This window comes from Synchiropus splendidus, chromosome 1, assembly GCF_027744825.2.
Source record: "Synchiropus splendidus isolate RoL2022-P1 chromosome 1, RoL_Sspl_1.0, whole genome shotgun sequence".
NCBI lineage: Eukaryota > Metazoa > Chordata > Actinopteri > Syngnathiformes > Callionymidae > Synchiropus > Synchiropus splendidus.
In genome coordinates this window covers 35,058,350-35,085,373 of record NC_071334.1, presented here as the reverse complement: position 1 = coordinate 35,085,373, position 27,024 = coordinate 35,058,350, and the positions used below count along the sequence as shown (strand labels likewise).

Here is a 27,024-nt window from a genome sequence, read left to right as displayed (position 1 = left end):
GAATCAGAGAATGATAAGAATATGTGAAACTCGACGTCATGTGTATGTAATGCTTACGATTTGGTGCAAGTCAAAGAGGGGGGCGAGTGGAAAGCTGCCTCCAAGACACCTCTGGGACAGTTTTTTACAAGTTACGAACATTTACATTTTTATTTTGACGTGAAACTGTACTGAGAACAGCGGCATCCTGATCTGGCTCTTTCTCTGATTCTGCTGCTGGTCGAGCAGAAGGTGGTCTCTCAAACCGGTATTAGGTCTGGTGGTCTTTCTTTTATTAGTGGGTATTTAAGCCTTTTATTGAAGAACATACAAAAAAAGTGACATTGCAAAAATATTTTTTTGGAGCTATGGGAATATAGGGGGCGCTTATGGCGTCATTTGGGGTGTTGGTGTTGGTGGATGAGTGCAGAGGAGACAGAGAGTTGGAAAGTGACTTATGAGACATTTTTCATTCATTTTTGTGGAACTCCGTCCAGTGTATATTTCGTAAACAGACCTTTTTGCCCCACTTTTTTTGTAACTTTTTTTTAAATATCTAAAATGTTTTTGTACTTGTTGTACTATGACTACGGCATCATCTGCAACTTGACAAGGGCACCGATTAACCAAGCACATAAAAAAAGTTAGAAGGCATGTATTCAATCAAAGTGGAATACTAAACCTTTTTACAGGAAGGAACAGTTTCCAACATCAGTGTTGGGAGAAAGCTTCTTTCCCAGCTTTTCTGGTGTGAAAAGTGTTAATAGATAAATCATTATTATTTGTCTGCGTGTCAATCTAGACTAGCGGTTTCTAACCATATAATGAAAATAAACTGTATATGAGATGTAGATGATGAAATATGAAAACTAATGCACTTGTAGCAACATTGGTGGCTGACCTCCAGTGAAAGAGATGGACCGTGAGCTGCTGAGCAGAGGACTGGCCACAGCACTGCTCTTCTACTTTAAGTTGAACACAACAAACCTATTATTTCACTCTTAGATGTTTTGTATTAAGATGGTTTAGAACCGGGTGTCGAACTCAAGCACACATAGGGCCATCATTTGCAAGCAGCCAGAGTGGTAGAACAATGAAAATCTAGATTTACTATTACCTTTGGAGGCTTTGACTCAATGAGCAGGAAATATTAATTAAATATCAATGTACCTTTCAATAACATATTAGATTATAGTGGCTAACTTAAGCTTTTTTTTCCCCTTGATTTGTCTTAATCTGCATCACTTTACTTTGGTTTTAACCAATCTGCCGTCATCTGCTTTTATTTTGTCTGTACAGTTCCTGTCTTCTTCCCACCTGAGCTTTATCTCCTAACAGCACACATGGGACTGACCCTGCAGTCAAACCGAGTTGCTTATCTGCTCTGCTGTCCCAGTGCTGTGTACCAGATCATTGTTCCCATGCAAGTAACTTGGCCCTTTCTTGGTTATTCCTGCTCCCCTTTCCTTCGTGTTCGTCTATTAGGTCCTTGATCTGTAATAGCATTTTTTACTGGACTATATTTATTACCACAATTGCGTGCATTCTGTGTTTATGGACTTGTTCTCCACGAGTGATATCTCCATGTGATTGTGTTAGTGTTCTGATGCTTGTTTGTTCTGTGTTCTCCCTTGGTTCTGTTTGTGTTTGACTCCAGCTTTGGTGACGCCCTCGGTTCTTCCATCTGTCTTGTACTGAGCCTCTTTGCTGCTGGTTACCACTTGTACTTGGTTTCCGAGCTGGTTACTGGCTCCTGACACAATTTATTAGATACACATTCAGTCTCAAGTCAACTGTCAAACATGAGGGACGCCTTGATGCTCTTAGTGTAAATAATAGAACCTTTTTTCTCCGTTAGCTCTGTGATGTAAACAGAGTCTTCGGCCTTGCGTTTGAACATGAACACACTGTTGCTCTGCCAAGGAATGAATTTTGACCTTTATGGCACGTATTGCTTGTTACTAAAAAGGTGGTTATACAATACTACAGTAATAGTTCATACAGTAACACCATAACATCACTGTCATTACAGCCATTAAGATGAACAAGCAGCACTTTAAACCAAAACATTTAATAAATGAATTTGCATTACAAAACATCTGTGCAAAAATATTCATTACCAAACAAAGAAAAGGACTCTCTTCCTTCCGACACACATAAACCGTAAGTCATTAATTCTGTCTTTAAAACAATGGTTAGATCGGTGTAAGCCCTAATTTAACTTCACAGTCGGTTGTGTAAGTGGTTTTTGCGCCGCTTTATTATGCAAAACATTTACAAGCTGGATGTGCACAAGCTTGGGCGCGTAGGTAGCTCAATTTTATTCGAACAAAAAACATTTAAACTTAACATGAACAAACAAATGACTCCAAACAGGGACTGAGTGCCGCTCTTGACATTCATTACATCAGGATGACGACGGAGATGCAATTTAAAAGCAGCCATCTCATTCCAGTCCTTACCAGAGATACTGTATTGTTTTTTTTTTCTTCTTGACAAAAACTGCTGTTCCATTTTTCTCCTACATTCACTTCTAACATTTTCACTGTTTTGAAGGTCACCAAAAAACATAGTTGGCCTGCTAATCTATTCACGGCTTTGTGGTAAAATGAATGGTAATAAAACATAAAAATTGCCAAAATAAAAGTGAAATAAAATGAAAAAAAAAATCAAATAAAACACTACCCTGGGGTTTTTGAAGGCACTGTGGTCAAAACAAATGGGCAAAACTGAGGATAAATGAGTCAGAAACAGACCATCATGAAGAAAAACAAATATTCCGATGAAATGAGGTTCTTGGCTCTCACTTCAAGCACACTGTGGCCCTTTAGTGTCATGCCTTGAGCAACGGTTTTTCATCTGGCTCAAACGTCGCCTTTATAGTTTTTTTTCAAGCCGAAGACATTGGGTATAAAATCTATTAAAAATGTTACGAAAGGAGTTTCAGACCTAAGCATCAAAATCCAAAATGTATTTCATTTTATATGGTCTTTGCTTGCTTCCTGTCTATTCAAGGCATAATGGTACCAAAGCAACTGGTGACCAGAAGGCTGACTTTAAATAAATTAGTCCGTATCATTCAATCACCTGTAGCATCTTATCTTGTAGCGCGTATAACTGATAAGCAACTACTTCATTTGTAGACCTAAACCCCGATAATGATCTCTACTATTTATTTTGGGACTTTAATGTCTGCGAGCCTGAAGACCATCTTCCTTCTGCGAGTCTTCTGGTTGCTCGTTTCTCTGGACGACATTCTCAAACGATGTTTGTCCTCCTGCACATTGTACCATATTTACACAAAGGTTAGAACTGGAAACCCGCCAGGAGCGTTCATGTCACAGTGGGCATGGACCCAAAGGTCTACAAGTCTGCCGTGATGGCTGTGTCGCTGTACATGCGGCCCTCAGAATCGCCCGACAGCAGTGCTGACGTCTGCGAGTGGTCCAGCTTCTGGGAAAGATGTCCATACAGCGGTGCTGGCCCACCGCCACCTGGCATGAGGCAGTGGGACAGCAGCGGCGTGTTGGCATCATGGTTGGACCCTGTGGTGGAGGGGACCCCACTGACGTGACCTGTGCTGGTGGAGCCACTGGCACTGCTGGGTGACCGGCTTTTGGGAGGAGGTAGGTGATGCTGGATCACCCTTGTGGGCGGCACAGGTGCTGTAAAGTGGGCAGGGAAAGCTGCATACCCGGGTGGGATGGGATACCCGTTGACAGGGATGTAGCGCTGGTGTGTCTGTGGCATCGCCATGGGGGTCCAGGCCTGGAGGGGAGCCATTTGTCCCGGGGAGGGGATGGCCTGGGCTGGGTAAAGGTAGCCGGCTGTGGTGGCGGCGTAGCGAGGGTTGCTGAGATTGCTGACAGGGCTGGCACTCAGCGACGTGGTCTGGGTGGTGGCGTTGCCTCCACCACCAGAGGGAGTGCTAGAGCTGGCGTGACTGGACAGCCCCTCCCATGCTCTCAGCCGGGCGTGAATGTCCTTGAATCTTGGTCTACGAGCTGGTCCTTCCTGCCAGCACTCCGTCATCAAACCGTAGAAGCTGTCACAAAAGTTTGGTCAATTATTAGGAGCAATTGTGAGAAGTCGGGCTTTACATTGGAGTTGATTCTCATTAGGTACTTAAACACGACGTACCGCGGTGGACAGTCTTCTGGACATGGCAGCAGCTGCCGCTTCCTCACCATCTCCATCACCTCCTGGTTGGAGAAGCCGTAGTACGGCTGCAGGCCGTAGCTGAAGATCTCCCACAGCACCACGCCGAAGGACCAGATATCTGACTCGGTGGTGAACTTGCCATAGGCGATGGCCTCGGGCGGCATCCAGCGGATGGGCAGCAGTGTCTTGGGCTGGAACATGTAGTAGTCGGAGGAGTAGATCTCCCGGGACAGACCCAGGTCAGAGATCTTCACGTGCAGCTGCTCGCCCACCAGGATGTTCCGGGCAGCTAGGTCTTTGTGGATGTAGAAGTGACTGGACAAGTACTCCATCCCCGCAGCCACCTACAGGCCAGGAATGAAGGTGAAACTGTGAAAATGAATACACTCAAACGTGCATTTTGAAAATAAAGACAAAAAAGTAAATATTGAAAACATGCAAATCACAGATTGAATTTATGGTAATTAATGATAGAACGCTTGGGGGAGAGGATTTTTCGTGACATAACGCCAATAAGATGTATGAGGCCAGACCTGGGTGGACATGTGCAGGAAGTCTCCATGGTCCAGACTAGACTTAACAGTTCCGTCCTCATCACTGCTGCAGCCTACATCAGAGTGTGGCGAACGCATGATGAGGAACTCGTGGAGGTCTCCCTGTGGCAGGAACTCGAAGAGCATGCAGACGGGCTGCTCCTGTGTCACCACTCCCAACAGACACACCACGTTGTGGTGCTGTAGCTCTGTCAGCACTGACGCCTCCTACACCCAAAAGTATCAGTTATCCATAATGGCTTTATGAACACTCGATGTGTGTGTGTCCACCTGCTGGAAGTCGCCCCACTGCTGTGCGCTGGAGATGTCCTTCAGAGTCTTGATGGCCACCAGCTGAGCCTGGTCCATGCCCGGCAGGTACAGATGACCCTTGTAGATCTTCCCCAGAGCACACTCTCCCAACTCCTCCATGAAGCGCACAGCAGACAGAGGGAGCTCTTTGGCTTTACTCTGCAGGAGAAAAGGAGAATCACAATTTGAACCTGTTTGTTTGGACGCTGTCTTCTTCCCTTAAGGTCCCTTTTGAGATTTATACTGAATTCACTACAGTAATTACTAGTGAACGATTTATGCACACAGTAACCATTTCAGATATAGGGTGAGTACTGAATATTAAGATAGGAATTAAGTAAACAAATATTTAAAAACAAGTATTAAATGATACAAACTAAATATTGCCTATTATATATTCAGCATCACTGTGCACAGTTCTCCAGGATGGAGCATGTTTTGTGCCACCTGTCAGACTCACATTCATAAAAGCTACTCTAGTAAACTGGCATAGCTAAAAACCAGTGTGTGCATCTGAGTGCAATGAAAATTTAAATTCCTAAGTAAGCAGGAGAAACACATTCGAGCAGGAATGTACAAAAGTGTGTGTTTGAATGTTTGTGAGTCTGTGTGTGTTACATGCGTGTGTTTTGATATGATGAGACACACAGCTGTTTTGACTTAAAGGCTTGTTTTACGCTTGCTTTGCGCTCCACCAGAAACCCTCTGATCCTCCTCACCGCCACATTCTGCTCCACGCAGGGCTCTCGCTGACCCCTCACTGACCTCACAGCAACAATTTCAATCGCACTGAACGCAAGTAAAACAATTCTCGCTCAACCAACTGATAAAGTCACCCTCTGACGCCACCCATCTCACCTTTGGCTTGTAAGCAGTGGTCAGCATCGACATCTCCACGTTCTGCCCGCGCACTGGTTTGGGTTGGCGAGGAGCCGGAGGTCTGGCCGACTTCTGGTTGTTGCGACAAACGCAGATGAAGAAGAAGAGCAGAGCGATGGCCAAGGGGATGGCCACGCTGGGCACCAGGATGTAAAGGATCTCCATGTTACTGCCACTGGACTTCTCCTTGTCGTCTGTTTGTCACATAAGTAAATGTCAAGTAAATGTATTGTGAATCCTCAGTGAGTGTGTTGATTTAGGTCTCTCACCACAGAAAGGGATGTCGCAGAGCTCCATGCGGACGCCCTCGTCCAGCGTGAAGCACCAGGGGGCCTCGTGTTTGTTCCCGGGGTTGCGACAGTAAGAGTGACCGCCGTTCAGCTCAGGGTATCGCACGGCCAGGTAGGTGTGGCTGTGGGGATACTGGGAGTTCCACGGCTGACACTGGCGACCCGACTTGGTGGCGCTGATGGTTCCGCGGTAATCTGCTCCACTGCTGTTGAAACACTTGTGATCTGAGTGGTAAAGAGAGGAGTAAACACGTCAGGCTTCGTAACAGTCTCGTGTGCGGTTTCCCTCCTCACTCTTGTTGATGGGCTCGGCCATTGGAATTCCTATCCTCAGGCAGTTTGCTGCCTCAGGGCTGTGGGACGGTGCCAGGTCGTCGCAATTGGGCAGCTTGAGCCTCTTCAGGATGATGGGATTGGAGCGGGCGATGATGTATTCCGTCTTGCACAGGTCATTCTCCAGTATCTCACATTCGTCTTTGCACAGGTCGCGGGGCTTGTCTGTCCCCGAGCTGCGGTCGCATGTGGGGAAGGCGAAGTGGCAGAGGGAAGGGATGGCAAACTGGGAACACCGATCAGACAAGTGGTTGGAGGTACCGATCATGGTGAAGGCAGCTGGGTCAGAGAGAGGTCAGAGTTAGCTCAGAGGTCATTACACCATTTACCAACAGGACACTCTGCTTTGTCGGAGATGGAGAGCAACCACAAGGAGAACCAGAATAAATCCAGCCCTGACAACACATTTATCAGCACTCACAGTTGCACAGGACAATAACAGAGCACATGCAGTATATACAACCAAAGAGCTTCCTCACCTGTGATCTGCGTCTCTATCTCACCCTGCATTTGTAGTGAGCCGACGAAAATGCTGCGATTCCCTATGAATCGGGCGCAGGCAATGCCTCGGTACGGCTGACAGAAGCCTTCCTCGTCAAAGTCATCTCTGGAACACAAGAGCATTCAGAGCAATTCACTGGTTGATTCTTGGTGGATCATTGTTATTATTATTATTGTTAATAACAGCCGGACTAGTACGGCATCTTTGCTCCCACAGCTCGACCTGATGACAGATGGAAGAACTCTTTTCACTATCATTTAACAAGTGTGTCATGAGGACGTTTGAGGATGAAGCATGCTGAAGTGCAATGCCGAGAACCGCCGCTGGAGGTCACTCTGAAGGAGAAAAAGAAAGTTCAACTTGATGACTATTCTTTTTCATGACTTTTATGACTCTTTCCTCATCATTCTCAGCAGTTGAGACACCAACTGGCTTAGACAATTCTCCTCAGCGCTGTCGTTCTGCGGACACGTATACAGTGGTAAGGACACAAACTGAAACTGAAACACTTTTGGTTCCACATTCACGCACTAACCGGTGTGAGCTCATGTGATTTAAGTCGAGACATACAAGTTGATAGACAGAAGTGAGGCACTTGTGAGCATGCTCAGTCTCACTAACACTGAGGTGACGTTATGTTGGACCAGACAATGGCTTTATATTGCACTTGGCGTTGAATTCACATCAAAACCATTTCAATACATTTTTTTTTACATTTATTTAAATTCATTTCAAAAAGAACATTAACAACAGCAACACACATTGATTAAAAGAATGTTTGAATGCTGAAAAATAGAAAACGAATGCAAAAATATTAAATTCAACGACAGTGACAATCGACAAAGACACATTATTATTATTATTATTAAGAGCAGTATTAATTTAAGAGAACTCCATTCCACAAAGAAGTAAACCAAAAGTGTGAGCCACAACGTGTGAATGCAGGGTCACCAGGTTCACTCTCTGCCAGCAGTGTTAATTGACCAAGAGGTCAAGGTCAACTCCCTTTTGACCCCTGTCTGAACACTCTAAGGCTTTCACTCATAGACCAACTGCAGCGCCCACTAATGTTTCAACAACAAAAGCAGTCTGTTTTTTCATTTTTCAAAAGGTAATAATATATTTACAGCTAGATAAAACACTAATTGAAATGCCTTAATAGACGTTTTTAATATGAGTATAAGATTATTCATATTTCTTAAAGAAAGACAGAACAGGGACCAATGAATCACTGAAATAACAACGTTGCTATCTTGGAAAAAACAAAAGAACAGAACATCAAACATAAACCACGCAACAGTCCATGTATGATGGGTAAACAATCTTAAATACAAGACAAAAGGTCTAAAAATATATAAGTTTTCATGAATCATGAGTGTGTTCATGATCATGAATCGAGTCAAATGAATCAATCTCAGTCAATCTCCCCACTGGCAGCACAAATGACAAAGAGTCAAGTCCTCTTTTGCGTCACTGATGACGTGGACCCAGATCAAACCCAGCACAGAGAAGAAAATGACAAGGAGCGGCAGACGATCCGCCACGATGCAGCAAAATCCCCACTGGGCAAATTACAACTCTGGCCCGGCCACAACTGCCCAAAACGAAATCGCACCCTCGTCGCTTTTCTCATTTATTTTCAATTCAAGCGAGGAATCCTAGCAACAGCACGGCAGCAACATTAAACTGTGAAGTGGAACGGAAAGAAAATAGTTGTGTGACATCTGAGGTTTCTGGTGTGTGTGTGTGTGTCTGCGTGTGTGTCGCTTTACTATTTGTGTAAAGAGTGAAGCGTCCTCTCTTTATTCAACACTCCAACAGTGTGATATTTGTAATAGGCAAGTAATCTGTGATCCTTCACTCCAGCAATTTCACCACAAATCACTCAACCTTGTCACTGGCGATGCCTCATGATCCACACCGGGAGATACTCAAAGTTAAAACAATTCCACTGAGATAATTGAAAGGAGGGCATCTTCCCAAAGACGTCTTCTGGATGCCACTCTAGTGACATGTACAATGAGCAGGAGGCCCGCGACGTGTCCCTGGAGCACCTCAGTCTTCCCTCCTCGTTCACTGTTGCTCAACTTACCTCAAATGCAGGGATGGATTGACACACATCCAAGTTCACTGGATTAATTCTCCAGCTTGTATGCAGGAGCTGGAAACAACAGATCAACCTTGGGTTTTCTTGCTCCAAGTAAATATGGAAATGCTAACTATGGCAGGTCCCAGGTCTGCCCTTTGTTCCCCTCCCAGCAGAGATAGCTGGCAGTGCAAAGAAGTAGCATAAGAATGGATGAAAAAATCCAGCAGTCAGGAAGGAACTAAAGTTGACTCGTTCACCTCTCAGGTTCTACTGGCCGAATTCCTGTATTACCCTTCGCGGTAGTTTTATTATTTAATGGCCAAGGTTCACAACCAAGTATGAATAAATAGAAACACAAACTTGGGAAGACCCAGATCAGAGTCAACTTCTCAAGAGCCTGAAGTTGGTGAATTAGCCATAAGAACCTCTCTAGAGACATACTTTTTTCTATGAGGAGGGGGCATCTCTGCACGTACGTGCTGCAAAAGATGAGTTGATCCATCAGGTCGCACTTCTGCCAGTGGTCAAGCGCGGACGCTTTTTTGAGCGATAACCAGAACCTGACCTCTGCTTGCTCTCACTCAGAAAGCTCCACCTGGATAGCCAGGGGAGAGAGTTGCACTGGGATTTCTTTGTCTGAGCTGTAGATACACTTTGGACAGCCATGCGCAGCTGCATTTACAGGTGTCAGAAGGAACCTCTCACGCACAATCACTGAAAAAAATCACAGGATGGGCCCTTTAACAATAATGAGTCCGTTGTACTGGTCCTCATGAAATGTCATTTGGTTCCCCATATGCCCCTGACACCACTCGAGAACTCCTCAAACCCTCTTGCCCCCAAAACAAAAGTCTCAAAGTACCCGACTGACATCCAATTGTTTCAAAACCGAGACTTGAAGGTTCCAGATATAATAAAAAGAAATCCTCGTCTGGAAGCAGTTTTCTGACTCTCTTAAGTCAGAATGAGGGTTTTTGTGGTGGGTCATTACGTAACCTTCTGGGTCTCCAAATAAGGTCGGATATTGAAGCGTTGACATCCATCATGCTCATGAGCTTAATGATTCTCTGGCAGCCTGTGCCTCGTAGGAAAGGGTGTTTATAGCCGTGTTGTGCGAGCGTGCGTGTCCACTCATAGGAAACAACACAGAGTAAATAAAAGACACTTGTGTCTGTGGGTCAGAACATGTGGACACTGCTGATTGGAGCGGGATAACAACGGAGGACTGTGAGGCGGACGTCCTCCAGGGACGACCTTGCCTCCTCGGAGGAAGTCAGCGTTTGACAACATAAAGCAATAATTGGAAACAAAATGTGTTCAACATTAGCCTGCCTGCTTACAATCAGTAACATATATATATATATATATATATATATATATATAACTCAATGGCCAGGGTTTCCACTACTCTGAATGTATTTGAAATTCTTATAAAATTTAAATTTTTATATAAATATTTTCTAGACATTAAAAGAGCTTTAGTTTAAATAAGGTGATATAAAAACTTATATATATATATATGTATATAGCCACCATCGTGACAAAATGATGCAAAATAAACAATATTTTGTAGTTTAAATGTATGCATGGGTCATCATTTTTTTTTTTTTTTATTTATTTATTTTTTATATGGCCACAACTAACCCTCAAAAACAAATGTGACATTTGAGACATTATGGTAGCTATATGTACGTTTCTTTGTTTATTAACAATATTTTTGTAAATATTTCAGGATTTTAAAAAACAGGGTTACATTGACTATTAAATTATAAACTACTTTGCCTGCAATTATAATCATAGCAGCATGTTGTACGTTTCTTGTATTACTTTGGTGTAAAGTTGGCAGAAAATTGCAGAGAAAAATGAAAGAAGACATTTGAAAATGTGATTGCACAATGATGAATAATAAGAAGTCCTAATAAAGTAAAAAAAAAAAAAAAAATCACAGGTTCCTATATTACAGCCTTTAGGATAGTTATTATATTTGATTCTGTCAAATTCAAATACAAGTATTGTCACCATTTGATCGCCCAAAAAAAAAAAATCAAATACATGATAAAATATATATAAAATATATACATAAAAACTAATTAGCTAAGGAAGGCGATTGATGGGGCTTCGTATTGATCACTGAACATTTTTTTATTTACTTTATTTTCAAATTTTATTTCATTAAAAAAAAAAAACTGACATGCTTGTGTGCTGTTTCTAGTCTAACCTGAGTGAGCTGTGCGTTCATGTCAATCATAAGATTGATAACATAAAAACAGATGTCAGAAACTGGAGTCTTCAACCCAAATAATGAGGCACAGGCAAAGATGATTTTAGAAAGAAAAACCTCAAGCACAGAGAAGTAGCTTGCAGCCTTCCTCCTATGAATGATCTTGACCTGGTGACATCACTTCCTAGAGGACAACTCAGTTGGGTGTAAGGGAAATGTCAATAAGCTCAACACAGATGGCGACAGCATAGCTCGCCAAAACCCAACATAAATCTGGAGGTGTTCTCAGACAGAACACGCGCACAAAAATTCTCATGAGCGAAGGCCGGGGATGAGTTTGAGTGACAGCGGGCAAGCACAAATATCATCTAAAATTCAATGATGACAACCATTCCTCAACTTATTATTAATTTGATATATTTTTCATCTCCACAAGCTTAAACTAAATGGACAAACTCTTTCACATAGCTTTAACAATAAGCAAATTAAGTTTTTCTTTGTCAAGGTCCACCTTTCTCACCTTAAAACTTATTTTTAGCATGCATACTTTTTATGGTTTTCTTTGTAAGGACAGACTTAGAAATTAGCTTAATTTTTTTTCCCACAATTTGTTTAAGCATTTTTGTTCTTGGGTTCAATTTTTAAATATTTCTTCTAACTCAACATTTTGTGATGCTTACTTAGCTTTTTTTTTATATACATTTTTTTCAATCCTATTTCAAGCTGTGTATGGCTGATCGTGGAGTCATGAGTGCCGGCACATTAAGGGGGACGCTTGAGAAATGATATGTCTCATGTGAAGTGTCCCACTGTTCATTCTGCAGGGTCGAAGTCGTAGTCATGTTAATTTGTGCCCAAAATTGCGCTCATTCCTGCAGTTCGAAAAGACTACTGCCTTTGGTGGGACTGGTGTGGTGAGTTACTGATCGAGTTAATAAAAGACCCCTGTATGTAAAAACGTAGTTCATCCAATAAATTCCTTCAAACGACAAAATAGGGACTCTGCCTGTCAGACCACAAACAGACGCCTCTTTCAGATGGTAACACACTGAAGGTCTGCTGTGTCTTTGCTTACTCTGCATGTGCACCTTTGTGGTGGACTATGTATTCATGTCTGTTCATGGGAGACTTGGGGCATATGTCATGTTTGAGCAACCCTTTGGGACTAACTCCGGCACGGACTCTCAAACATGTGTTGTTCGACCGCAGACTTCAGCAGACCTGACCTTGACCAGACCTGCCAGAGAGATCGGCAGCAGACAGACACGCGGGAAACAGGAAGAGGGTCCAGCTCCAGTGTGCATTTTGGATCCAGAGCCAGCAGTGAGGGCAAGCCATAGAAAACATTACTCTGTTCTTAGAACAGATTCCCCAACCCTGGAGTCTTGAGCATCACTGAACGTTTGGGGGAGGGGAGGTGGCAGGCTCCCTGGTTTCAAATAGCGGTGATGTCCAGGGACCCAGGCCGTGTTAAAGGGCTGGTCCCTGAGGAGCCATATTAGGCCTCTGATAAGCAATCAGTCAGCACCGCTCTAGAAAGAAGCCGATGGTCATTAAAGGCCTGGGGACAGCCAAGCTAAACCATGGAGCCCGACAGAAGAAGTATGTACACTCTGTCTATATAATGGCTCTTTAGTGAGGGGAAACAACAACAGCAACGGTTTTTGCTCATGCTGAGACTTCCATAGTGAGTCCACAATCTAGGCACACAGTACAACCCGATTCCAAATGTAAGTCGAGGCAACAAAACCTAGGACAAGCACAGAGTCGTGCAGTCCTCATATAGCACTAATGCTAAGTGGCTAGAGAGCATAAGAGATGACCACAGAAACCTCACTGAAAGAGATCCAGTAACTGTGGTGGATATCAAGTATGAAGAGCTGGACGGCAATAGCCTTCTGGCACGAGAGACTAACCACGAACCGCTCTGAGGCACAGATGAATCAGTACCCAACGTGATGGTCGCAGTACGAGGGAGGAGGGGACCGTCCCACTGTCACAGAAAGATACCAGCCTCTACACAAACACAGCAGTTGGTGCTCAGTATGGGAAGCTCTGACTTTAGGTCCCTTAAAACTGGAACTAAATGACGATGAGTGTTTTAGCCAACATCAGAACACACACATCAAGAGGGCCTAGCAGCAGAAACCCAGGAAGACAGGCTTGAACCCTACAGCATGCCTACTTTCAGGTGTCTTAGAGTCTCATTGGTGCCACAGGTTTAACATGTAACACAGGATACCAACAATACACTACAGAACCAATGAGAATCTCTGCTCTCCTACTGTTCTTTGCTTCAGGATTAGTGAAACAGCAAGAACGAGATACCCCTGACTTGGAGATAAGAAGCTGCAAGAACACCAATTTTGATCATTATACCCTGTGACGTATAGCATCTTCATGTCCTCATGGACATCCATGAATCTCATTGGTTATCTTACCTTTCTTCTTTTCCATGGTATCGCAACAATATAAGTGAATACTGTACAGTCGTACCTCTGTTTTCGAATGTCCCTGACTTCGAACAAATCGGAGTTTGAACAAAAATGTTGAGATTTTTTTGCTTTGAATTTCGAACGAAAATCCAGCTGACCCACGACGTGCTTTGTTATTGTGTATAACTCAGCCTCTGTATGCAGACGTGTCCCATTAGCTACATTTACTGGCTGTTTTTTCTTCATATTGAGGTGTAAAACCTTTCCTGTCTCCGCACTGGACCGTGGTAGAGTGTCACAGGGGAGGTGCTCGCTCTCAACACTCCAGGGTTTGATGTCCTGTTGTCGGCTGGAGCTCAGACAGGGATGAGGTGAGTCTCGGACAGAGCGTTACTTGGTTTATGACTTTGTCACAGCCAAACTGCGCAGAAGTGCACATTCAGAGCTGGACACGCACCGGGCACCTCTTCACTTCTGGAGAGACGTCACTCACTCTGTAACCCCTCCCACATGCAGCGGCCACACACATAGAGGAACAGCGCACCTGCAGCAGACACTCTACATTCACTCCTACAAAAGACTATTTTAAGGCTTGGTACGCATTATTTCTTTTTCCATTAATTGTAATGGGAAAAATCGATTCAGATGTCGAATAATCTGGTAGGAGAAAAGGGCTCAGAAAAAAACAGGTCAACATATCAAAATGAATTAGATAAATCAGGATTCTGAGTCTGATGCTGAGTGAATAAGTGCGGTGCGGAGAACAGCCCAAAGGAAATTGGGGCTGTTGCTCTATTGTAAATTCTTTCGGAGCATCAATCCCTGACATCGTCGTAGTACCACAGCAATGTTGACACTGGCACTGAGGTGTTGAGGAGAGAACTCAACCGTTGCTCCGGTCCAGTTCTTGCTGTGAGCTCGGAGACTTTCGTGACCAAAAGCAGCATGTGATGTCGTTGAGAAAAGAAGCAACTCCCCAACTCAAATGAGGAAAGCAGACTCTCCGGCCTTTCACTTTTCAATCCAAAGCCTCTGAATCCAGCCTGCTGTGCAGACAATATCCATCTCAGAATTTCCATACACAAATTATCAAATGAGCTGTAACATTATGACCATAATATGAATATTATACACGTGCTGTAGTTGAAGCTGATACTGATGCTGCGTTAGGGTTTTTTGATCAATTAAAGCAGCAATGTGTAGTTAGGATATTTGCTTTTGGCGGCGGCACTGGTAAATGAGCGTAATTGCAAGCTATTGTAAAACTGGGTCTCCAGTACCGCGCCCCCATCCCACGCTCATTCGTTTTTGTTAGTCATGGCGGTGCGCCACTGTCGTGTACAGCGCTGCAGAATAATAAAGATGAAGGTTCCCTGTATGGCTTTATGACATTATGACTCAAGCGTGTTTCAATAAGGAGCAGACAAACAGCGATGAGAGCGTGCGCATCAAAACGTCCATTCACACGTTTATTTCGAGTTGACTGTGGACACAGACGTCAGAGTTAGAAACTACTCTTCTTCATTCAGTTTCAGACCAACCGTCAGGGGTGATGAACTGTGGTGCTGGTCGCTTCTCTCAGCAGCTCCGAGCAGCTCTGCAGAGCAGAGGACTCAACGGCAGCAGATACAGACAGAACATGAGATAGAACATGTTACACTTGTCCAAACCAGATGGACCATAAACACTGCAAATGACAGTGAATCGACTATTTTTCTGTCTGATAAATGCTAGCGGACGTTAGCCACAGACGTTAGCCGCTAGTGGCTAATCAGAATCAGAATCCGATTTATTGCCATGGTCCGTGGGGAGGATCCCACCAACTAGCAAAGTATTTTGGAATAACATGCAATAATGAACAAAAACCCAATAATAAATAAATAAATAAATAAATAAATGTCGGAGCTAATCCGTTTTGATGACTATATCTACACTGTGCTGCGATAAACACTATAAAATGAGTAACGGACACTTACACAAAATAAGTTCCCCACATTTGATAACACACCCAAGACCCACACTAAGCATAAAGAATGCCTTACAAGTCCAGTACAAACACTGTATTTCACTACAATATATTGACTAACATGACTAGCGTGGTTATTAGCATCGTGGCTAATCGGTTTGGCCAGCTATATGTTCACTGAACGCTTCGATAATGTGTATATCTAGCACCCGTTTTAGCACCGCAGTTCATCTGTTTCACTGCAAACATATATACTACACTTATATACAAACAAGAAGCATATAGACATTTGTTTAATGATTTGGCAACACAACAGAGAGAGCAGTGAACAAAAAAACAAACTTACAAGTCGAGTAGATATATCGCTGCATCAGGATCAGAAGAAAAGCCTTTTATAGCTCTCAGTTTTTGCCAGGCTGTAAATGCATCTCCTATATTGATACTTGTCCAGGATCTTGCTCTGTCACTCCACTCTTGTGCCATGAACAAACAAAGGAACTCAGGTCGCTGCAGAGGTCGCTCTGCCCGTCTGCCGTAAAGTGTCGCAGTGGTGGAGTTGGGGCTGTGACGCCACTCTCAGAACATGCCTTGGGCGGCTCGCCCAGAGAAAGTTACATAGTCCAAGGGAGCTTTTAACAGAGAGCTGGACAGTCTGACTGACTGACAGGATTTTGGGCTGTTCAAACTCAACCTGTCATCTTGGGAAATATGAAAATAACGTATTTATGTCTAAATGTTATGCATTGTAGCTTTAATGATCCTTGTTTAAAATTGAATACCCCCAAACCATCAATAATCATTACACAAGAAAATGTTTCAGAATTATAAATAGAGACTTATATTGTTTTTGAAATGTTCCACAAGCGTTTTCTCTAAGACAAGGGTGTGGGGCATATATGTATATCCAGAGTATGGCTGACTACTGTTGGTGTTATTCAGTGAAATGAGTGATGACGTTTTATACACCATTTGAGGTTAGGCAGTGTTGTGACAGGAGCCTATAGCAAAGCATTAAGAACAACCACATTAACCCAAAGTCCCAACAGTCACCAAAAAGACAGCAAAATAGAAAAGGTGGAAAATTACTAAGAACAGATGAAGGTGATGGTTTTCATTGGTGTCTAAGACTCAGAGAAAGTGCTCTTTGTCAGAAAAAAAACTGTCTCATTTAGTCTCCAGTAGTGACACTGAGAAGTTTGTGGGCGAAGAAAAGAAATTATTTTCTTTCCTGCCGTGTTGAAAGGAGAGCAGTGGAGAAAGAGAAATTTAAACATCCCTGACAGACAGAGTGTAGTGATATTAATCTTTTCAAACAGAGAGAAAAGCCCATTATAAACAGAGACAGAGAGCACCAGAGCTAGCGGTCTCGCAGTGTAAACTCGTTTCGTCACCCCTGTCAGAGAAAACCTGGTCAATGCTCAAAATGTAAATATACAACAATGATGTGAAAAACAAGTATACATTACTGCGCCTTTGATTTTTGTTTTATCTTGTCAAGGCTGAAGATGAGACTCGTGTGGTCTCGTCCAAGAGTGAGTGAAGGATGGATGGAGCAATAATAATGGAATGGACAGACAGATTGGTGCAGCATCTTCAGTCATGAGAACTGAGAAAGAGCCACAAAGCTCGTGATTTACCCAGTGACTTAAATTCCTACTCAGCTGAAGTTACTATTCCCTGCAGGGTGTCGGCACTCTCTCATAGGCCTGTTTAGATAGTACTTTGAACGAAGAAATATCCCATCATGTGCAACCTTCATTCATGCACGAATGGAGAATACACTCCTGTGTACGATGCTTTTCAAAAACCCTGAGTGGAGAGGTTGAAAAAAACTCTGGTTGTCTGTTAGCATATAAACAGAACAACAAGCAGTAGACATCACAGTAACCAACTTGTGTCATGGCAAAAGTGCGACCACCATGGATTCTGTCAGAATAGCCTCAGAGTTAATGTTACTGGAAGCACTCTTTGCATGTTTGCATTTACTAATACAGCTGCTCAACTACATGGAGGAGGGTGGAGTGCTGTGATTGGTTAACGTGGGCTTCAGCTTCTTGTAATGTTGCCACCTACAATTTTGGAATGGCCTGGCAGAAGCCCTAAGTAGACCTCTCAGTACTAGGAGAAGGCGCTGGGACAACTCAGACAGAGATTATGTCTCTCAGTTTACCTGACATGTTAAAAATATAAATCAAATGTATAAATATAATAAAGTTTGTGCCACTATGTCAGAGGAACAGGTCATGTGAAGAGGCTGGGACACAAAGATCAATTTGGACATGTGGAGAGGAGGTCAAGAGATGGAATAAGAAGAAGACAACCAATGAGGTTCATGGTTGTGCTAAGGCTCTGGGTTGTTCCTGGATGCACTTGGAGACAAACTGCCAACCTACAGCTTTTATTTTCTGTGTTAAATAGCTGTGGTTTTACTGGGAAATATCATGTACATTTCTCAGCGGGGATAAGATCACCCATTCACTTCTTTTCTTTGTTTTCATAAAGCCTGGACAAACACAGGGCGCGGGGTAACAAGTCTGGGCTGCCATGTTTAGCCGCCATCAACCCACCCCTTCACTCCCACCACACTTCCTTCATTGAAAAAAAAAAAACACAGCAATGATATAAATGATGGCAGAGGTCTGGGGGGGAGTAAAAAAAACATTGTTAATGGAGCAGGAGGAGGATGGTGGCATTAATACCCGTGTTGTTCTTTGATTCTTGGTTCACCGTTGGGATTAGCCGAGAGGGCTGACGGGGTTTAGATGTATGCTCCGTTCAGAATCAGATATTGCCAATGAGAGAAGTGGTTGTCCCACCAAGTTTCTATGATCAAAAGATTTTCACTGAAGTGTCCCACTAATATTGGCAGCAAATTCTAGCCTAAGGATGTAGAACCCATTAAAAAAAATGAACAAATAAATATGTTTAAAAGTGACAATAATATTCTGAATCACTGTCGAATCATTGACTGCGGTTAGATGTAGAGAGTAAGCTAATGCAGTAGCTCTTTTAAGTCGCCAAGTCTGATTGTGTCATGTTCGCCTGGTTTACATGCAGTGCGTTGAAAATCGAACTATGAGTAGTTTGCCTCCCTGACAGTGGGTGGTGCTGTGAGCTCTTCAGTCCTTCCACTTCCTATGACCGTGGAGGAAGTGCAATCATAGCTGACAGGTAGCAAGAAGCCGTTTCAGACAGTTATACTGAACTCTGGAGACAGCGATCGTGCTGACTTATTTACAAAAGCAGAGTCACGCTTTTCATGTCCGTGGTGTGCCCCGATTAACTTAGCGTCAAAAATCACGACCAGTCCGATCATAGTCGAGCTACTCGGCTACATGCTAGCTTAGCTGAGCTATCTAGCCGCATGATCCAGGTTGTGTAGTCCGACAAAGTGGAATTAGAATTTCTCTCCAGTAGACAAACTAAGCTGTTTACATGCATATTAAAGTCATAAATTAACTGGACTCACACAATAATTTGGTGTTCAGATCCGCCACGTCACCATATTCATGACCATTGATGCTCCGCATCCGCAATAGCTACTCTTCAGTGTAATAAAGAGGATGAACAGGATTTTTTATTTTGCTGATGCTATGTGGATGTCTTTGATGGTTGTAGTGTAGCTGATATGTGTCAGTGTCTGCTGCCATCAGCTGCCTGTGACTGTTGAATTTCGCTACTGTGGGACGAATAAAGACCATCTAACGTAATGTAATGTAATCTGATCGGATCAATTCAGAATGATAGGAAACTGGTTAAGAATGAATAAGAAATATTTAGCTATCGTTCGTGTTATGAGGATATATGAATATGAATCTTGCCCATTACCGCCTTGAATTTTTTTTGACCAGCCACCAGTGGAAGTTCTTTCACATACGTCATCTACTGCCTCTGTTTATATGCGTGTACGTGTTTCACTCTGGCAGGAGGTCTGGTAAAGCCTTGTTTCCAGAGGTGAATTCTCTGTTTGCGTATAAATGAAGGGATATTTATTCATTTCTAAAAATGGCTACTACATGTAAACAAGGCCTGCTGCTCTGGGTGTCGCACAGAAGAGCCAAATTGCTGAGTGGAGCCTGTGCTCATATCCATCTCATACCATGTGCAAACAATGAAGTCCTCCGTGTGGCGTGCTGAAGGCAGCATGTTTGCCACTGTCATATCAAGTGCTTGAATTTCAACATATGTTGGTTCAGTCAAAGCGATCAACCTGCAGACGTGCAGGATGCGTCCAAAGCAAGATGGGTGGCCTTCAGAAGTATCCACCCTGACATTCAAAGAATATTTGAGGTGAATAAATCAGGAGCAAAAGGGAAACGAGCAGCTCAGTAACCCTCTTCATCAGAACTTGTGTGGTGAGGTGAAGTGTGGAGGAATGTGGCGAACGCTCCAGGTGACGGGCAGATTTCTGACAAGTGAGCAGCTGCAGTGAGGTAATCTAGCCAGGGTCCTCAGGTGTCATCATTAGCTGACCTCATCTCCTTGATGGCTGCCACCTTCTTTTATTGCGACCAGATTCTGCCATGACGCTAATGATGAGCAGCAGTGACGGCTGGCCCACCACCACGGCGGCCTCTCAGGGAGAGCCCTGTCCGGCCCCACCCGCTCACTAATAGCTCTAATGAGAGCACAGATCTGGGCTGGGATCAGAGCAACACCAAAATCCATTTATATGTGTCCAAGGTGGAACCGAGGAGTCGGGACCTTTGTGTCTGGTTGAGTTTGCTGCCGTTGTTTGGAGCGGAATCTTTGTTTGTAATTTCACACTTATAGATAGTATACTATACAAAATGGTTGCTGCACTCCAAATGCTGCAAGAGCAATAAGAACTATTTAAAAAAAATCAATAAATGAACCATTTCAATATAAAAAAAAAACTAATTTGAGGTTTGTTGCTGCATTTCACAAGATTGAGACTAGACATCTTCTTGTGATGGACACCATAAAAACTATGAGACAAAATCATGTCTTCACTTCAAGGATTGTGACAAACATTGAAAGTTCCAAAAAATGGCTCAAAACAGATACATTTTCGAGAAATTAGTTTTAAAAATATCAATATTCACCACTTATTCCTCCTAAAACCAGACTAGCCACTGATTCTCTTCTTTATTTTGGGCACAGTACAGAAAGTGAAATAACAAACCCACTTTACTTCAGAAATGAAACCTTTCTGTAACATGGATGGATGGATGGACTGGGCACTTAGCTTGATAACAGACGTTCACTAGTTTATTCTCCGCTACTTCTGTAATTCTTGCCTAGTGAAGCCAGTTCCAGCTCACTGGGAGGCACCTGCAGTGATGTCTCCCCTCTGGACGCTGATGCAGTAAGCAATAATAAAAGCAATCATCAGTCTTTGAAACCACGAGAGTCCTTGATATCTGAATTATTTCACACGTTCATCTTAGAATCAAGCAACATATCTCCTCCACACCGTGTGGAACTCTGAGGCAACTGTACAGGTGCAACTGAGTAACTCAGACATGAACAGTTGTCTGCTTGTGCCACCATCAGAGGTTTCATTTCCGTTCACAGTCCCTTTGTGGAGGGTTGGAAACCACACTGGCTACTGGCTTACAGGGAACACCTGAGACAGACCATCACTTATAACCCGACTCACGCACCAATTCAGATTCCTCAGGTAACTTCTGGATGTGTTAGGCCTTTGTGGAGGTGGGTGAGCAAAGCAGCAGGATGGCAGAAACAAATGCTCTCAAAGAGCCTGCCTTGTTAACATTTGTTGTGCTCGCCTTCATCTGCAGGGAAGTGGATTTACTTAGTGCCTGCGATATATAGTTAAGTGCCAGCTACTTTAGAGTTGCTGGCACTACTTTAGAGTCTGCATGGATCGTGGCATCAGGCCTCGTCATGAAGTCATCGGGGAGAATAACAGCAGAGAAGTCATTCGATCTATCCAGAATCAAAAGGAGAACAGAGAGTTCTAGGAGTTCTAGCCATAAAACTTCTGTGATGGCAAAACAAAACAGAGAAACAAAGCCAGGTTTGAATTTCTTTCTTCGTTTGATCTTTGTCATTCCCTAGTTTATGAAATCATTTAGGTTTATTAAACTCATTTGGTGTTCATCTTGAGTCGCAGAGAACAAATTTGGGAGAGTTTACAAGAAGGGGACTTTCTATTACAAAAATTTCAAGAATGAAAAATCAGGAAATAAAAGCCTAGTGCCTGAATTCATTGAAATGCCTTCAATGTAATGCTGTGATAAGCACAAATCATCAACATATTTGCATTATTATTGATGATATCAAATACATTTAGACTTCTGTGTGTATTGCAAATTAAGTATATTACAATGCTGTTTTTCAAATTTATTTGATTTGTTTTCTTTGGTTTTGGTGGTTTGTTTCATGAGATTGGACAAAACAGAAAGAGTTAAAAAGTTCAAAATCTGAAATGTCATTCATAATAAATGATAAATATGGTTAAGGAACAACAAAAAAGACAAATATATGTTAGAAAGGACCATACATGGGTCAAGCTATAAAACAACAGAGGAGTCAAAATTGGAGGGCAAAAAAAGAAAAAAATGCTAATGAAACCATAAACTATAGATCAATGAATTGTCGTGGGCAAAATGAAACTGAATGTACTATAAGTGCCATGTCATTGCTGTATTGCTTAATGTGGATAATTAAAAGTTCTAGCGCTTCAAACGTGTAAATCAGGAAATGTAACGAGCGAGCAATGAAAAGAAGAAAAGCTGAAAATAGTAGGAAAAACCACACCGCGGTTGAAAAAAAGTGAATGAGAGCTCAAGCTAAGTGAGAGTTTAATATGTATTAGTAAGATGGCGAGTCAAATATAATTATTGCCAGGTTACAAGGGGACAACTATAAAAGTTCAAAGACTCAAAATAAAAATATCTGGGATTTTTCTTGGGTATCTGTTTCTTCCACGTCTGTTTGGAGGACAAATCAGTGATTAAGTGTTTGAATCTGTTCCTGCCTGAAACATGAACCAGCTGGTTTGGGAGATCAAACCCGAGAGACTGACTTAAATGTCAGTCCAAAAACCCTAAACTGATGAATTCAAAGGGAAATTAGACAGCCAGCACTGGAATTATGGGGGGAGATGAAGTTACATGTACGGAACGTGGGCAAAACAAGATACCTGCCATTCATGATCATGCTATCATTGTTGCATCAGCTGAAGTCCATGCCAGCTACCCCCGACAGGTCACCAGCCCATCCCACAACACATATGGACACACGACACACACCTATTCATCATGAAGTCATTCAAGGAAGTAACTCAAACATATCTTTGGACTGTGTGAGAAAACCTACAGAAGCACATAACAGATGCAGACAGGACAAGCTCTTCAAATGATGCCTCCTAGTGGTGGTCTTTTTGCTGCCATGCTGCAGCCTTGACTGGCGACAGTCATGTCTGCACTTTGTATGTCTGTTTTGTTATTGCCATGTCCGTGTCTTCTCATGCTTTTATTTTGGCGACTCCCGGTTGTTTCTGCGTTTCCTTTTCCTGCTTTTCCTCCAGCTTCTCGAGCGGCACAGCTGGCGTGTATTTGATGATCAAGCCTTCCACGGATATCAATACCTCGACGGCAGCTCGTGCCGCCAGATGGTTTCTTCGCGTGCCTCATGGAAAACTCTCCCAAGACTCAACTCTCACGCTACGTTCCCTTGAATTTTCTAAATCCTGTGCGCGCTCGATTTCCCTTTCAGCTGCTTTCTTAGTTCTTGTTTTCCCTGTTTCACTTTCCTCCTTTGCTAATTGATCCGCATGTGAGCGTTTTGTAGTTCTCACTCTTCATTTCTCATAGTTGTAGTTATATCCTCGTGTATGCGTGTGTTTTCCACCACCGAGTATTTTTCGTTGATTGGGCCTTGTGAGCTTATCTCCTAGTGCTGACTAACATGGAATACACAAAACTGAAACCACAAAAAGAGATTCAACTTACGTTGGTCGACCTGTCATTTGCGTCGGTAGGGGATCTGTAAAATAGATACATTATTATTTAAGTTATTGGGACAAAAATGTCAGTGCAGAGAGCCCTTTCTAAACAATACATGACAATGTCAAAATGCAAAGAAGCGAAGACTGGAACTAGAATGCTTGTCTTGCGGCGCTATCGTGGAACCACAGTTGGAGTTGCTAAATTTCCATTTTCCATTAGTTTTACCTTCATCATATAATGTTGCTTCATGCGCACTACACTATATCCTGAAATCTCTGTCGAACACTGGTGTAACCCTGAAGAAAAAGATGGACCAGAACTAGATACTCTCACTAAAGTTCTGAGACGTATCAGGAACTTTTAGGCGTTCAACATGTAAGAAAATGAAGCTAAAGACTTACCAAATTTGACATATAGTACCCCAGTGGTAGACACCATCCCCTGGCTGTTGGTGGCCACACACTGGAAGTAGCCCGTGTCCGTAGTGTCCAGATTGCGTATGCGTAGACGGGAACCATACGGTGTGGATCTGTAGGAGATCCGACGTGGCTCTTGCACCACAGGGGCGTCGTTCTTCAGCCATCGGAACGTGGGCACGGGGTTACCAGACACACGGCAGTAGAGCTCGGCGGTGAGGCCCAGTGATGTGCTGATGTTGTTTAACTCGGCATCCAGATGGATGAATAAGGGTCCTGGAAGAAGTAACAGTTTGGATGAGGACATGGGGAGGCAATGAAGCGATAAGAGAAATACTGACGGATTGAGGAGTAAATTAAGCCAGAGTGAAACTGTATTGCAAGTGCTGTCAGGAGCACATCGCCAAACACTCAGCAGAACAGTATTAAACAGCCTGTCAAACACACAGTGAAGTTATTACGCCTCGCCAACGAAAGCACCCACTTTGCATGTTGCTGAAGCTCCTGGTGAAACACAATGGACAATATTTAAAGAAATAAACATTGATGGAAAAAGAAAACTTTTTAAGATGGCTCACACCTCCCCCTCCTTGTCGTGTTGAAGGAAAAACATACAGGAAAGCCCACCTAAGAGTTTAATGTGCAAGGAAAACATTGGTGTTTGTGCCATGAAAAAACTGCTGGACAGCCTTCTCAACCCCGAAAACCAATGTTAAGTATGCAGAAATGCTGCGACAGGCCAATGCAAACAAGACAGGAAGAGCACAAACTGGTCACACATACTTTGAGTTGAGTGTGAAGGAGGATGGATGATAAAGTCAGAAGAGACGATTGAAAGGTTGTGAGGATCACGCATGTGATTAAGCAAAAACAAGTAAAGCAGCTTTGAACAAATTACATTTTGGTAGCAAATGTGCAGTGCCGCCCACTCTAAAGAAGGAGATCTAGTTTAGCGTGACGCAGCATGTCAGGCAAGCTGCACTGCTGAACGACAAAATCCACTCTTGTAAGGTGCTAGAATGACCCTTGGTTCTACTGAAAAGTGTTTCAGAGTGGTCTTCATATTGGAATGAAAAAAAAGAATCACTGATTTGTGAAAAGTTACTGCAAAAGGGAGACCATTCCATGTGTTGCTGAGGTGTAGCAATAAAAGCACACTTTGTTTTGTGGTCTGGTCCGTATTCCATCTAACACACAGCTATCAAGTTTGTTTGCTGTTTGCTTTGAATTCTCAAATAAAAACTGAGCCATATTTAGTCTGTCATGTGGAGGCAATAAATCTTTCACAGCATGAGATGGTTGTTATCATGATGCTGTTTACACTTCGAGGTCAAAGCATTCCATTGTTTTCCATCTACAGTTACAACTTTGGTTGAGGACTTACTTTAAATCAGTTTACTTTTTGACTGATTCATTTTTGTAATAGCAGCAATTGTTCTGCATGCTAAATTTATTCTAATATTCTGACGTGTACGTGTTACACAACACATGGGGCCAGGAGACCTACTCATCGTGCTTCAGGCCGTGGCCGTGGACCTACGAGGGTTTTGGCCTGCTTGACACGGGTCATGGGTTCCGTGTGCTGCTGTTATTTCGATTGGTCGATCCAGAGAACCCAGGTCCCAGGGAACCCAGGACCCCAAGAAACTTGTCACGTCCTAGCCCTTATATTACACAAATCCACATCTGTTCACTTATTCTCTTCATTTGATGTCACCGTAACATCTGCCCTCCACCTGTGCAACGCCTGGGGGTCATAAACCGACTAATTGGACTATAAAGTCTCTGATATTGTTGACTTGTGTTGACTTGCCACGAACCGTTACACTGTTGGAACCAGGCTGCCCGCCACACACGTCTTACATTTCACCACCAAGAACACAAAACTCACTTCAATAGATTTTTTACACAGTCACATGATATATGTGAGAAGGCAGTAGGCATATCGGTCTTGGCATTTCACATGTTTAAGGCAGAGTAACAAAAGTTGTCTGGCTTTCTATTTCTTATCAAACACACTACAAAATCATGTAGTAAACTGTGTCATAAACAGCTGCAAACATCAAGAGATATACATCATTTCATATGATTAATGTCTGGATGTCATCTGCATAGAAATAGCCATATATATGTAGAACACAATGATTCTTTTAAGTCATCTTTAATTTATTTTCAATATATTTTTTCTGCTGGTAGAAAGAACGGGTGATAGAAGCAACTTGATGATCATACAAAAAAGAAGTAGTGTAACAGGCATCGAAAGTCTTAAGGCTTAAACTTGAGGTTTGAAACCCACCAACGGATAATGTGACACTTGAATGATATATTATCCAAGCAACACTTAAATAATGACTTAAGTGCTTGGCAATGAGCTCACAGACACTTTCTATCACTTATCTCTAGTTAATTTGGATGAGAAACCTTAGAGCTTCGTGGCTGTTTAATAGCTGCAAGTATAACTGGAAACAGATCAGTTCAGATGGAAGGACAGACACAACAAGAGAGGATAAAGAGGCAAAGGGGGAAAAAGCGACATCCTTCCAGTGTCTGTGTGTAATTGTCTCGTGGTGAGTGTTGTGGTATTTGGCACCAGGAGCATGGTGAAATTCAAACCTCGCCGCGGACCGTCCCTTTAATGTGGCAAGTGACTAAACGGCACCCTGTCATCGACCGGCATATTTCGGGGTTTCGTATAAACACTGACACGGAGGTGCACAAACAGGCGCACACCCACACGACCACACTGTACACAAAGTGTTCATGTCAGCGGCACAATGATACATTTTCGTTTAACCAGCCGTGTTGTTTTCCATATGTGAACCATCATTCAATAACTGAAAGGACTGAGGCTTTGATTTCCAGTCTCGGACCAAGAAACCTGAGGGGCAGCACGGCGAGTCTGGACCACAACATGGCAGACTGGGAGGTGACTTTTATTTAAATCAGGTCAAACTGCAGCACAGCATAC

The 27,024-nt window shown here is 43.0% G+C and overlaps 1 protein-coding gene across 2 annotated transcripts in view; it reads right to left on the bottom strand.

Annotated features, from left to right (window-relative positions):
* Window positions 1-2,100: 2,100 nt before the first annotated feature.
* ror1 (receptor tyrosine kinase-like orphan receptor 1) overlaps window positions 2,101-27,024 on the bottom strand; it is a 92,644-nt gene continuing 67,720 nt past the window's right edge. For both annotated transcript variants that reach the window (XM_053870306.1, XM_053870315.1), the window contains 10 exons: window positions 24,042-24,332; window positions 23,644-23,677; window positions 6,967-7,094; window positions 6,449-6,766; window positions 6,134-6,379; window positions 5,844-6,058; window positions 4,965-5,144; window positions 4,674-4,901; window positions 4,120-4,484; window positions 2,101-4,024 (listed from right to left, as the gene is read on the bottom strand). In XM_053870306.1, coding sequence (XP_053726281.1) covers window positions 3,343-4,024; window positions 4,120-4,484; window positions 4,674-4,901; window positions 4,965-5,144; window positions 5,844-6,058; window positions 6,134-6,379; window positions 6,449-6,766; window positions 6,967-7,094; window positions 23,644-23,677; window positions 24,042-24,332 — 2,687 coding nt within the window. In that variant the 3' untranslated portion in view covers window positions 2,101-3,342. The remainder of the gene's footprint in view (window positions 4,025-4,119; window positions 4,485-4,673; window positions 4,902-4,964; window positions 5,145-5,843; window positions 6,059-6,133; window positions 6,380-6,448; window positions 6,767-6,966; window positions 7,095-23,643; window positions 23,678-24,041; window positions 24,333-27,024) is intronic.